Source organism: Chelonia mydas, chromosome 4 (genome assembly GCF_015237465.2).
Source record: "Chelonia mydas isolate rCheMyd1 chromosome 4, rCheMyd1.pri.v2, whole genome shotgun sequence".
Lineage (NCBI taxonomy): Eukaryota > Metazoa > Chordata > Testudines > Cheloniidae > Chelonia > Chelonia mydas.
Window position 1 is genome coordinate 54,334,989 of NC_057852.1, and position 14,237 is coordinate 54,349,225.

At 39.1% G+C, this 14,237-nt stretch overlaps 1 protein-coding gene across 13 annotated transcripts in view; it reads left to right on the plus strand.

Moving 5' to 3' along the window:
• GAB1 (GRB2 associated binding protein 1) overlaps positions 1–14,237 on the plus strand; it is a 140,003-nt gene that overhangs the window by 100,346 nt on the left and 25,420 nt on the right. For 9 of the 13 annotated variants that reach the window (XM_027829975.3, XM_037897262.2, XM_037897263.2 and 6 more), the window contains 4 exons: positions 785–865; positions 5,354–5,946; positions 10,721–10,794; positions 10,985–11,288. In XM_027829975.3, coding sequence (XP_027685776.1) covers positions 785–865; positions 5,354–5,946; positions 10,721–10,794; positions 10,985–11,288 — 1,052 coding nt within the window. The remainder of the gene's footprint in view (positions 1–784; positions 866–5,353; positions 5,947–10,720; positions 10,795–10,984; positions 11,289–14,237) is intronic. The other 4 variants (XM_007067780.4, XM_043545739.1, XM_037897265.2 and 1 more) reach the window with 1 other exon arrangement.

Genomic DNA, 14,237 nt, shown 5'->3' on the forward strand with positions numbered 1-14,237 from the left:
AGTTTTTTAACCATATTTTTTAAAAATAAAACATAATAATAGTTATAAAACAGTAGGCAGATGTTATAACATTAGAAAAAAATTACAAATTAAAGTAATTTTCATAATTGTTTAGTTTGGGAGTTGGTTTACGTTTTAGTTCATCCTTCAACAGTGGCCAGTGTTCATCGAAAAATGAGGGGAAAATATCTTTCTTTAACATATTGCTTTTTAGAACATCTAGGAATCAGTGCATCCCGGTACATTTCGGGGAGGGGGACTAAAGGCAAATAGTTTCTAGGTTATTTCTTTTTATTTATTATTTCTGGGTTTTTTTTCTATTTTTTTTTTATTATTTTCTATCTTTTTATTTATTATTTCTATTTCTAGGTTATTTCTTTTTTGGGATTTTCAAGATTCTTGGCATTTGCATCTTCAGTGCCACCATACATATATTTTATTTATAGATACTTTAAAAACGTTGTACAATTACTGGAATTGGGGGTATGTTAGAAATGATAGTAGTTGTATTAATAATCATCATCATTTATTTTACAGTACAGTTTTATGCCTTGATCACTTTGGACCATCCTTAAAGTTCTAATAGTTAATTAGTAAAAAATGTCATTACATTTCACTGCAGTGTTAAATAAGATTGAGAGTTCATCTTTGATCTTACAAGAAAAATTGCATCCATAGAGTCTGTTTGAAATCTTTAAATTTCTGGCTGGTTGGCAGAGATACATACAAAATAACAGCTTTTATCTTGCTGATCTTACTCCATTTTTTCCTGTTTATAAACCAGCCCAGGGTCATCCTTTATCTCTGAAGAAGGGAAAGAATATCTACTACTGGAGGATTTTGAAAGTAAAAAGATTCCACTGCAGTGAGTGTATAATTGTTGTTTTTTAGTCTGTGTGAGAAATCAAGCACAGAGCCATAACCTGCTTGAAAATTTCATATTTGAAACATGTCCTGCATGGTCTGCCGTGAGTTTTAATAAAAGAAACAATATAACCCAACTTCAGTTAATCAAGATAGGGCTATGACAGCACCTATCAAGGCTGAACTCACATTTCTACCATGCATGCTTCTCACACTGCTCTTTTACCATTCCTGAGTGCTGATACACAATAGCTGCTTTGCTCCTATACCTTGTCTGGAGTAGTCTCTCGGCCCTGTTGTATTGATTCTCACGGAGGGAAAGCTATTGGTGCAGGACAAGTGACCAAACTACTTACAGTCGTATTAGAAAGTGGGGAGTTCAATCCTCAGTCTGCTTCAAAACTGAATATTTTTGTAAAATTATTTGTGTTCCTAATCCTCTGTCAGCAGCTAGTTTTGGAAAGAGGAACCAAGAGCTAGTTAAAGGGACAAAAATGTGCCTCTACCTACAGTAGCTCCTCACTTAACGTTGTAGTTATGTTCCTGAAAAATGCGAATTTAAGCGAAACCATGTTAAGCGAATCCAGTTTCCCCATAAGAATTAATGTAAATAGGGGGGGGTTAGGTTCCAGGGAATTTTTTTTTTTTGCCAGACAAAAGACATACACACACACACACACACACACACACACACAATAAGTTTTAAACAAACAATTTAATACTGTACACAGCAATGATGATTGTGAAGCTGGTTGATGTGGTGGAGTCAGAGGGTGGGATATTTCCCAGGGAATGCCTTACTGCTAAATGATGAACTAGCAATTGGCTGAGCCCTCAAGGGTTAACTCGTTATTAATGTAGCCTCACACTCTACAAGGCAGCACGAATGGAGGGAGGGGAGACAGCATGGCAGACAGGCACACAAACCGTGTGTGAGAGAGAGATGAGCATTTCCCCTTTAAGTACGCTGCCCCCACTCTTAAGTACACTGCCTTGTTAAGTTAATCAGCAAGCTGAGACCACAGCTGCTGCCAGGAATCTCCATCTGTCCTGAGCCGTGTCGTTTGTCCCCCCTGCTTTATGGAAGATGGGGTAAGCGGGGTGCAGGAGCAGGGGGGAGGGGGACACCCTGACATTAGCCCCCGTCTGGCCCCTGCACAGCAAGCAGGAGGCTCAGGGAGCAGCTTCAAGGCAGAGGGCAGGAGCAGCACATGGCAGTGGGGGGAGGGACAGCTGAACTGCCCGCAATTGGTAGCCTGCTGGGCGGCTGCCACACAGGGAACTTAGGGGCGCTGCTGGTCCACCCTCATTCCAAGCCCCCACCAGCTAGCTGCAACGGGCTGCTCTTCCTGCAAGCAGGGAACAAAGCAGGCGGCTGCCAAACGACGTTATAAGGGAGCATTGCACAACTTTAAATGAGCATGTTCCCTAATTGATCAGCAACGTAACATCGTTAACCGGGATGACTTTAAGTGAAGAGCTACTGTAGTTCAAAGCCTTGTCAGGGGCATACATACTCCCACAACTACACAGCTACATGGAGAGTGGAAGCCAGTTTGAGTATGGTCCTATATCCCATCACCACCTCTGTGGAGCCAGGTCAGGACTTGAAGGATGTACAGGACTCTCTTCATGGTACCATGGAAAGAGAGGCTGTCTTAGTGTGGGAAAAGGAATGGGGTTGACACTATGTTGCCAGTGCTTGGGACTGGTAATGCACCCGTGTAAGGACAATGTGTAGTACAACCATGATGCTAGGAGTTGGTGTGTCAGTCCTACTTTGGTAACAGATGTGGCTAAATTTTTTCCTCTTGCTAAGTCAGTCTTTTTTTTAAACAAATAGGAGTGCAGTGATGCAGTGCAGTGATAGTAATCCGTGCTATCTGCTGATGCACTATCAGAGCCAGAAAAGTTATTCATGACCTGCTATGAAAGTGTATGGAAAAGTTATAAAATTTTGCTGTTCTGCTTGAATTGAAGAAATGCACCCTTCACTAAACATCCTGCTTCTAGTGTCAGTCTGGGAAAATAATAGTGTTAATTCTCTTCACAAGCTCTGCTCACAACCCTGGCGCTCACAACCCTGGCTGTCCCAGTCTGAGATGCCATTCGCAGTACATTGTGCAGATTTTCATAATTATACCAGTTCTTCCATGCCTGTTTTGATCAGCAGTGAAAGTTGTTATTGACATTTTAATGATCATTTATGCTTCAGAGATTGTCACACTAAAATGAAAAGGGGCAATTTACTCCTGTCTTGGCACTGTTGTTGCAGCATGTCTTCAAACTTAGACACACACAGATCAGTTACGCCAGTTCACGTTTTGAAGGTTATATGCACATCCATAAGGACTAGAGACTCAGTTTGAAAAGGATAGTTTTTGAAAATGCTTAGATTCCAAAGCACAAGTTGCAGCCACTAGGGAAAAGGGAAAGATGGCTAGGCTGCTTCAAGTAGTCCAAAGCTGATCCCTCTCCCTGTTTCCTTCTGTTCAGTTTTCATGAATGCGCAGGGACAAGAAACAGTGAGGAAAAGCATTGTTACATTTAGAAGTAATTAAAGTTTAATATGGTAGCATTACTAGGTAGCATATTAAGAGGTATCTAGGTTAGCATGATCTGTACTCTACTAGAGTGGCATCCATGCACTGTTATTGCACTACTAATTTTCAATGATGGTTTTAGCTGACTGTTTCCTGCATGTTATGCATTTATAGAATTACATAAAATGCAACACAGCCTCATTAGGCGGTCTCTCAAAGGTCCGTGTTAAAGGCTCCTTAGTGCTCAGAATTGGTAAGTAAGATTTTAAAGATATTTGTAATACTTTTTGTGCACAATATTTTAAAGCCCACTTGGGTTTGGGAGCATAGGTAAACAGAGAATATGTAATGGACAACAATGATTGTAATAACTGCATAATCCATGAATGGAAGAGTGAAAATTAAAGTGTGCTGTATTGCTTGCTACATGAATTTCTATTCTATGGTCATATCATGCTATGCTGTGTGTTTCTTGCTTTAATTTGTATTTTATTTTTGTAGCTTTTTTAATTACTTGAAGTTTTTGAAGGTGTGTGCGTGTGCGCACTGAGACTAATAATCTTTGATACTATAGTTTGACTACTGTTTCTACAGGATAGAAAAATATGACTTTGAGACCTTTTGTTTGTCACTGGTATGGTATATAAAATTATGGGGCAGATCCCTGCCATCTTTATTCAGGCAAAACTCGCAGTGCTTTTGCTGGGAGTTCTGTTTGAATACGCACTAGAGAATCAGGCTGTATATTTGTAAGTGTGTAACTTTTGTTTTCACAGCTCCTAGTATCCAAGATGTTAGATGTTGTTGTTTTATCTTTAGTCAAATATTTACTCCAATAATTTTATAAACTGCCGTGTAATCAGTTACGTGACTGGAGTAGTATGGGTAGTAGCTGTACTTATTACAGTGACATGCTCAAATTGTGCCACACAGGCAACAGTGGATTCCAGTGATACTTAAATTAGAAAAGAATGTGGTGTATTCTGTACCAATATGTGGGCATTGTGGGTAAATGCTAAGTTTAAGGGTCTGTTTACCTATTAGTGTTTTTGTTTATTTTGACTTTTTTGTTAAACTAACTGTCAGGCTTATCAGTTGAATTTTTGTGCCACAAACAATGTGATGATGGAATTCTACACAAGAGGGGAGAGAGAGAGTGAGTGCAGCCACTGCTTTTTTTGGCATTGTAGGTAACAGTTCATTGATAGGTGTCTTCGTCAGAGACGTAATTTCCAAAGAAGCCCCATAAAACCCACTGTTAGAGTTTTAAAAAAATAAATAAAAAAAGTCAAACAATGCTGTCTTGACCCTGGTCAAGACCAGAATACAGGCTTGTATCCCTTGTCCTGTAATTTTTTTTCTTCAGACTAACTGCTTCAGCTTTTCTGCCTCCATTTCCTGTTTTACTCTATACATTGTCTTCTGTATGCTTAAAAAAAAAAAAAAAAAAGTGTATGGTCTTTAGGTATCAACTTAAAGCTGTCGCAAGTTACAAGGCTTTTTTTTTTTAAATTGTATTTCCTTCATATTTATTAGAGGAAGCAAGTTACCATAAGCCCAGAATTTTTGTGCTATGTCTGGACAGTTAACATTGCCATTAATGCGCTCTTCATATAGTGTGCAACATGTTTTTTAAAAAAAAAAAAAAAAAAAAAAAAAAAAAACCAGCCAAACAAGAAGCCCTCCAAACCAGTCTGAGACTTTATTCAAAGTCACGTACTTGTGAAAACCCCAGCTGCCTAGCTGTTATGATGAATATATCCACACACGTGTGTGTGCATGTGTACATGTATAATTAGATCTTTGTTCTAAATATTTTCATTTAATTTTTTCTAGAATTAAGAAATTTAATGACTTTTAGTTGCTGACATTTTAAATGTTCTGTTGTTCTTTACAGTTGAAATGTGTTTCTTTATACATCAAAATTTCAATCTTATTTTGTTTAGATTGCATGCTGACTCAGCAAAGTCCATCTGTTCTGAAACTGACTGCAATGATAATGTATCCTCCCATAAAAATTCTGCTCCATCATTGAGCAAGCATGCAGTGAACGGCTTTTTTCAGCAGCAAAGTGCCTATGACTCTCCGCCACCTCGAGCGGCATCAGTGTCCGTAGACTGCAGTCTTTATAACCTGCCTAGAAGTTATTCACAGGATGTTTTACCAAAGGCAACATCTCCATCTGGGACTGATGCAGAAGGAGAGCAGCATGTTTTCAGTACCCCTTCTGCTACATCATCATTAGATACACAAATGAGGCATTTCTCCATTAGTTATGACATTCCCCCAACACCTGGAGGTACTTATCAGATTCCACGAACTTTTCCAGAAGGAACTTCAAAGCTAGAGACTATTCCAGATATTCCTCCACCTCGGCCACCAAAACCACATCACACTTCGGATCGATCTCCCGTGGAAACTTGTAGCATTACTCGTACTGCCTCAGACACTGATAGTAGTTATTGCATCCCTACAGCAGGATTGCCACCATCACGCAGTAATACCATTTCCACTGTAGATTTGAATATATTTCGTAAAGGTCAGTAGTTGGTGTCTCGACCTTGCTTTTTCACGATTCTTTTGTTTCAATCATTTTGTGCAATAGACTGAGCTCTTTAAAGGAATGGACCTAAGGGAATTATGCACTCAATTTCCCTTGAAAATAGGGTGCCTAAGTTTCTTGGAATGCTTTGAAAATCTCAGCCAAAATGAAGACCATAAAAGGCTTTATCAAGCTTTTTAGAGTGCCCCTTTTAAACATCAGTAATTTTAAATTAATTTTTAAGTCTTCTTTAAATATGTTACATAAAAACTTACTTCTAGTGACCTCATCCAAAATATAGGCATTTTATTAAATTTTGATGGTCCAAGTCTCAAGAATTTATTAAGATTGTCTAGCGCAGCCTTCAAATATAATATTGACCAAATTATTTGCAGACAACATACTTCATATTTCTGTATATTTTATATTGTAATCCTATGTGGTAGTGGTAGCCCTGTGATAAATTGTATTTATCATGGACCTTCGCTGCTTCACCTGCATGGTGCACTCTAACAATGTTCCCTCAAATTTTTTACATCCATGTGCAGAATGAATTTTGTTATGTGCACCAATATGGAGGTGTGTGGCAGGGGTGGGACCAAGGGGTTCGGAATGTGGGAGGGGGCTCAGGACTGAGGCAGAGTGTTGAGATGTGTGGGGGGTGAGGGTTCTGGGGTGGGGTCGGGGATGAGGGGGTTGAAGAGCAGGAGGGGGCTCAGGGCTGGGGCAGAGGGTTGGGATGCAGAGGATGAGGGCTCCGGCTAGGGGTGAGGGCTCTGGGGTGGGGCTGGGGATGAGGGGTCCAGGGTGTGGGAGGGAGATCAGGGTTGCGGCAGAGGGTTGGGGTGCGCGGGGTGAGGACTCTGTCTGGGGGTGCAGGCTCTGGGTGGGGCTGGGGATGAGGGGTTTGGGGTGCAGGCTGCCCCGGGGCTGCAGTGGGGAGAGAGAACTCCGAGGATGGGGCCAGGGGAGAGGTGCCTCTCCCCACCTGCACAGAACTTGATAGCCTGCTGCGTGGCCGTGCAGTTTAGAGGGAAGTTAGCCTCTAAACCATTTTTGCCAGCGCAGTGGCTCATGTTCCAGACCTACGAGTAGCTTCTAAACCAAACTGCTTCTTTCCTTCACATGTGGAGTTCCCTCTTCCTGTTCAAAGGTGCAGTGGCTCAAGGCCCAGCAGTGGTAATCCTCATGAGTAACAGCTGTAAAGTCAATGGCTGTTCTAAAATTGTTCTGGAAAAATGACTTGCTTGAGTTCCATGTTTCTTGAGTGTCAGTGATCCGATAAAATATTTACTTAATTTACATATATCTTTTCTACTTGTCAAACTCACTTTGGTTTGCAGAAGTCAAGCGATCTTATTTTCTTTTTATCACTAGTAATAAAGATCCTGTAGGCAAGTTATAACTGGAGTTGTACAGATGTAACTCAGGGCAGAATTTGGATACTGTGTGTTTGCAAAAATATAATGTGCTGCAGGGTCTTTCTCTGGTATCACCACCAGAGAAGTATACCAGAGAAGGCAAAAGGGGGGAAAAACCCCAAACCCTCAGCTTGAGCTAGAGTTGATATTCAGTTTGTATGGCTGATAGGTAGAAAAAAAATCTCATCATCTCCTCTTTCTATCAGAGCATTATAGATTCTTAGATGAGTGGATAACACGTCTCTGGCTTTGTAGATCCAAACCAGCCATGGATTCAGCCCAGAAAGCTGTCAAAAAGGGGCAGTTGAGGATTTCTCCTCACACCGGGGAATCAATGGATGTCACAAAACTGGCATAGTCAACACTGTGCTGCCCCTCCACCCCACACAACCACCGCTCTGCAAATGGGGTGCCTTGGGAGTGGGGTGGAGCACATGATATCCAGCTGGCTGCTACTGGAAAAACAGAGCAACTCAGAAGCTGTTCTGAGTTACACCGGGGCTGATCTGGTTTTAGCCATCACAGATTGGGGGATCAGAAAAGTGGTTTAGAGCCACTCTTCCACCTCCCTCCTCAACTGGTACTGAGTTTATACTTGACATGGCTGACACCTGAGCACTGTATATATGTTTCTTCTTTAGACCAATACTTCTTGCTCTTCAAGATTGTGACAGGGCACTCTATTCACTGCAGGATAGCTCCTCCTCCTGGCTGTTCTGGGGATTAGTTCTGCGAGGCAGACTCCCCTTCTGCCAGCTGCACTCTGTCTCTCTGTCTTGCTCTCTGTCTGCAGCCCCTGTCGCTCCAGGAGCTACTGCAGCCTCAGCCCTCCAGCCAAATCACAACAGTTTCCCCTTCCTGGGTGATTTTTCAAAGTCTCTTGCCACAAAAGAGCATGAGGCAATCCTCACGTCCGCTGCCCTGGCAATGTCACTCCAGTAATGTCTCAGACAGTCTTCCTGTTCACTGCCCCATGGTGCCACTCCCTGAGTGGCTGGTAGGGGAACCTGGGCCCACCATGTACTATGGGTTCCAGCCCAGGGACCCTACAACACACAGCCAAGGTCTGTTCAGTCCCCAACCTTGCAGCTTACTCCATGGGCTGCTTCCTACCCTGCGTCCCACAGGCTCTCTTGTCCACCATGCTCTCTTCAGTGTAGGCCCTTCTCTGAGGGCCAGACCTCCCAGGGTTGTACTCTTTCCTTGGGTTCCTTCCTTCCCTTTCTACTAAAGAGGAGGTCACTGCAAACTTCCTCCCGGAAGCCTTTTCTGATGCCAGCTTCCTGTGTTTATGCTAGCTCAGCCCACCTTTGCTCAGGTGAGCTTCTCTCTAATCAGGGCTTTCCACTCAGCCTATATCTCCCTCTTTTGCTGCTTAATTGGCTGCTTGGGCTCACCTGGTCTAATTCATTCCTCTCAGAACCAAAGTGGGGAGTACACCCCATCACAAAGGTATTGAAGGGTGGTCTTTAGACACCAAGCTTGTTACTACTAAAATTTTTCCAATTGAAGATAGTCTTCAAAAGGAAAAAGCGTGTAGCTGTGGAAATAAAAGAACTTAGACTCTGGAAACAAAGTAGCAAAGCATAGGGGGTCTTGATTAAGGATATCTCTATTGCAAAGTATCTTTAAAATCCTAGAAATCTTTTAAAAAAGAGGGTCAAATAGTGGAGAATTAATTCTGTTTGTTATTATCAAGTTCATTAAAGGAGTTTAACACTTGACTTTTTGATATCAATCATTCAGTATAAGGTTAGTTTCTAATGGCCCCATCTTGCTCCTATTGAGGTAATTAGAAAGAGTCCCATTGACTTCTGTGGGGACTGTTGCAGGCCCTATGAGTCTAGATAAACCCATACCTTTATTTCTGCTGGTATAAAAAATATTTTTACCTCCCTATGATTAAATATATGTAATGCAGTTTGTCTAGAAAAAAATGAAAATATAATAATTAAAACACGTTTGTATTTCTGGACTTTAAAGTATACTTATTATTTTTCATATGACATTTAACACATTTTTGGATATTTCTTAACATCCAGCTGCTTCTGCCTAAGGAAAAACTTGCCACTTACAGTTTTTCTGTCTTTTTTCTATTTCAAGCTAAGATTAATTAAATATCAAAAGCAATATACATTTCTGTTTTTAATAACAATGGAAAGGTTGGGAGATGGAGGTGTTACATCTCCAGTCAAATATAGAGAAATCCATTCCATTAATCTTGTAAATGTCTCTGATGTTGCTCTAATGGTTGTCTTAGTTTTCTGAGACAACTGAGCATAACAATGTAATGTTAATATAAATTATTAAACCAATTAGTTTAATATGAATTATATGTGAGGGATCTTAAAAGAGAAGTCCTTTGAGGAGAGGAATTGGGTAGGGGAGGGAACATTTTAAGGCAAAATACAAAAAAGGAATTGATGATATAGTTATACGGATATAATTTTAATGTTTTGTTTGATGGAAAGAATTAATTAGTATTTAAAAATTACAACATTTAAAAACAGACCTTGGCTGTGTGTTGTAGGGTCCCTGGGCTGGAACTCGTAGTAGAGGCAAGAACTAGAATTTCTGCCTCATTGGAAATATATTTCATTCTGGTTGGAAATGTGGAATTTCACATGAAATGGAAATTTTCAAAAAATTCCATTTTGGAAAAACCAAAATGGATATTTTTGAAAATTTCCAGGTTAGCTGGTCGACTGGTTTGCCAGTGCACCAGCAAGCCAGTTGGAGAGCTGGCCTGCCAAGTTGCTGGAGGCCCTGGAAGGCTGGGCTGCCAAGGAGACAGGCAGGTGAGCTGGCAGGAAATCAGGTAAGTTTCCTTTGAAAGTTTTGATGGAATTTACGTGTTTCCATGGAATGTTTTAATTCTGTTGAATCAGCAATTTCCAATAGAAAAGCATTCTGTCGAAAAACTTCTGACCCACAATTCTATTTTTAAAGTCACTTTTACAAGTAGAACTGCATGTGAAACACCGAGATCTCAAAATCTGTTATGATAGATATAGATCAAATATAAATATAGATCAAACAAAATATAGATATTTTGTACCATTTAGAATGGGACCTCCCAGCTTTTCAACAGGATGCATCAGTTGTTTCTGGCCCTGGAAAATGTCAGTATCAGATCTTTAAAGTGTGACTTATACAGTAGATAGAAGCTTTGCTGATAAGTAGTGCAGGCATCCCAAACTTAGGTTGGCAAAACCTTTATACCACTCTGCACCATCATATAGCAGATAGTAAACAACTACAGAAACTGTGGAAAACTGGTCTAATGTACATACATGACAGGTACTGAGATGAGAAAATAAATACCTACTTTCACCCCTTTCATTCTCTAGATATTAGTTCTCAAGACTGCTATGATATTCCACGATCATTTCCAAATGACAGAGCTAGCTCACTGGAAGGCTTTGTAAGTATGATTTGATCTGACTTGAGACTATACTGACAAAACATTTGCATGTTCTGAGTTCTGTAGTACAAAACCAGGGTGTAGACTTACACAGTATTTTTAGTAGATGAGATTAAAACATGAATCTGATTTCACAGCTGATAGCATAACTGATTATTTTGTTGTTAAAGGAAATGTATGTTAATTCTAGAAAAACAGAAGCACGTTCACAGTGGGAAGTGTTTCAAGTGAAGAACTGGATGAAAACTATGTCCCAATGAATCCTAACTCTCCACCACGGCAGCATTCCAGCAGCTTTACTGAACCCATCCAAGACACAAACTATGTACCTATGACACCAGGCACATTTGATTTTTCATTATTTGGAATGCAAGTCCCTCCACCCGCTCACATGGGTTTCAGGTCCAGTCCAAAGACCCCTCCCAGAAGGCCAGTACCTGTTGCAGAATGTGAACCGCCACCAGTGGATCGGAACCTCAAACCTGACCGAAAAGGTGAGAAAAACATGCTGTGGAAGTTGCTTTTACTCTATAATATAATGATTTAGTGGTTCAAATTTTCATACCAAAATCAAGATAGTACGAAGTGATTGTTTTCCAAGAATTCAGACAGTAAAAAGCGGAACTAAGAATCTTAAGAAAGCATTTGGTCATTTAAAATTACCTGAGTAATGAAACTGAATATTTCTGTAGGTTTAAAGATAATAGTTGTACATGTTTTTATTAATCAAGAGGTGGCACACCATTTCCTGTTATAAACTACAAAGTACCTGTAAACAGACTAAGAGCTGTGAGTTAGTTCTTATACATAATAGGATATAGATATCCTGCTCGTTATGAAGGGAGACCACATTAACATTTTGATGAAATATATCTCCATAAGCATAGTAACATGTTACTAGGTAAAAGGGCAATAAATCATTGCATGATTTAATGATAAAATGGTTCTTACATTTCTCTTTTAGTGTTGTTTTAGGCATATGCTGTTGCTGAAAATATTATTGTTACAGTGTCTCAATAATTAATTGTACCATGTCTCAATAATTAATTGTACCATGGGAGAATGAATTGCATGTTTGTGTCATGCTGCTTCTAACAAATCCTATTAAAAGTACCCAGTGGTTATAGAACATTTCTTATTTAAATTTTCTTTTAACTAATGAAAAACATGAATATCTACATTAAATCTAGAAATGTTAAATAATAAATAACGTTAGGCCTTACTGCAGTCAGTAAAAGCAAGGAAATTAGACCCTCCCTGCTCATTCTCAGTTCACAGTTGGGACTGCCCATCATCTTGACTTCAGTGCTTGCGTAGGACAGAATCACATAGGAAGCAGATTAGGTTGTTGGCCAGGAAGTTGCAATACAACCCTTAGGATCCAAATAGAGCTCAGAGGCCACTAAATCACACCAGCCGAGGGCTCTCAAGCTGCATTTGCCTCACACTAAGAGCTGGATGCCAAGATGTGGCCCTAAATGTCAAGTAATGCCTGTGAAGTGCACTGAGTTAGGATTGATTCTGAATTTCCCTGCTTGTATGGAGATTGCTAGATCTTAAATATCTTAACATTTAAAAACATTTCCATTTTGGTTTTAAGAGCTACTTAATGTGTGGGAGACACTGTAGTGTGTTTGAGGAAGCTACAGCAACTTCAGTGACAAAAGTGCGTGAGCAAAAACAACTAATCAACCAATAAACCAAAAAACAGAATTTAAGAGAAGTCTGAGAAACGGGCCCAAACGCTTACCTTACTTAAAGGTAAATCCCCTGTAGCATTCCTATAAGATGTTAATTTCCATGCAGATTATGGTGCACTGGATTTACTTTCCTTTAAAGGAAGTTATACTCTTGGGACTAAAATAGTCCCTCTTCAAAAACAAATAAAAAGTCTTTCTCTTGTAGTGTGTAGATGTGAGACATTTGCATAGAGAGATCAAAGCAGCTTATGATTTTCAATCTCACTGTAATGTTTCATCAATATATGGGCCTTGTAGATAAATGGTTATGTCATTTTTTGCATGCTGAATAGATTTTTTTTCAGACTTTGAAATTGGTAATTTTCTTTTCTTTGGAAGAAAATACAAAAAGACATTAGCTCATAAGATCAAATATCAGCAAGGTTGGTTTCTAAATATATATAATTTGAAAATGAGTTTTTTAAATATCTGAAACCAATAATATTTACCAACTTGAAAAATGGCTGAACTGATGTACATGTATTACTTTAGGGGAGAAATCTAATCTGTGCTTAAAAACTCACATGCCCCCAAAATTTTAGTAATTTAAATTTTCAGCTGGTATATTTTGTGGAAGCAGCCGGTAATCTGACTAACACTGATGCTGTCAGGATGATGAAGTAGAAGATCTCTGCATAAAATGGGAAGTGCCAAGTCCTGTAACTGACTAGCAGTGTTCAGAATACAAAACATAGTCTTCCGCAGAATCTTGACTTCCTGCTCACATCTAACTGTTTTCATGTTGCCTGACAATAGTTACCTTTAACTGTTTAGAAATATTTGACAGTAACACACTGAAAAAAATTGATATTGGAAAATATTTATTAAATAAATACAAAACTGTTTAAAAACATTTTTCCTTGACTTGTTAGTTTGCATACTTTTACCAACATAGCTTGTATTGACCTTCACAAAAGGTCAATCTCTATACTAAAAAGTTTGCCACTTTATTGTTGGCAATACAATGCAACCACATAGATCTCTGAGAAAGAGACGTTGCTTTTTTGTATCTCTTCTTGAAATGACAGCATTCTAAAAAATGATATCATCAGCCGAATCTGGGAAAGCACTTAAACTTGTTCAGAATCTGAGAAGTCCTGTTAACTTCAATGAATGGAGAAAGGAGAAAATCAGGTTTACTGATATACTAATAAATGTACTCTTCTACAACACAGCTCATGTTGATTGGCTCTGCCCATTTTCTCCTGGCAAGGATGGCTTTTATAAAACAGCTTGAAAACAAATTAGTTTTATTTTTTTAAAGAACTTGAGTTTTCATTTAAAAATTATATAATAGTCAAATACTGCCAACTATTTGTAAAGTAAAACTATATCCATCAGAAGAGTAAAATTTACAACAGTAAATTTTTAGGAGGTGAGGGAAATGGGAGAAAAGGGGAATATGCTTTAAAAACAAACAAACAAAAACCCTGATTTTGTTAACCAAGGATAATATTATGTCTGATTTTATCACTGTGAAATTTTACCTTATTTATTAACCCATAAAATAAATTCAGTCTTATAAACTAGTTCTCTCCCTTCTTGAATATGAACTTATTTAAACATTCCAATTAGGACAAAAAGTCCATGTTCTAAGTCGTCATATCCTTTTATTGTGAATGGTTATAACAAATAGTGATAACTGGGGTATTTATTTTGTCATGTTTAAATGTCAACAGATGAAATTCCCACCCTATAGAGTAT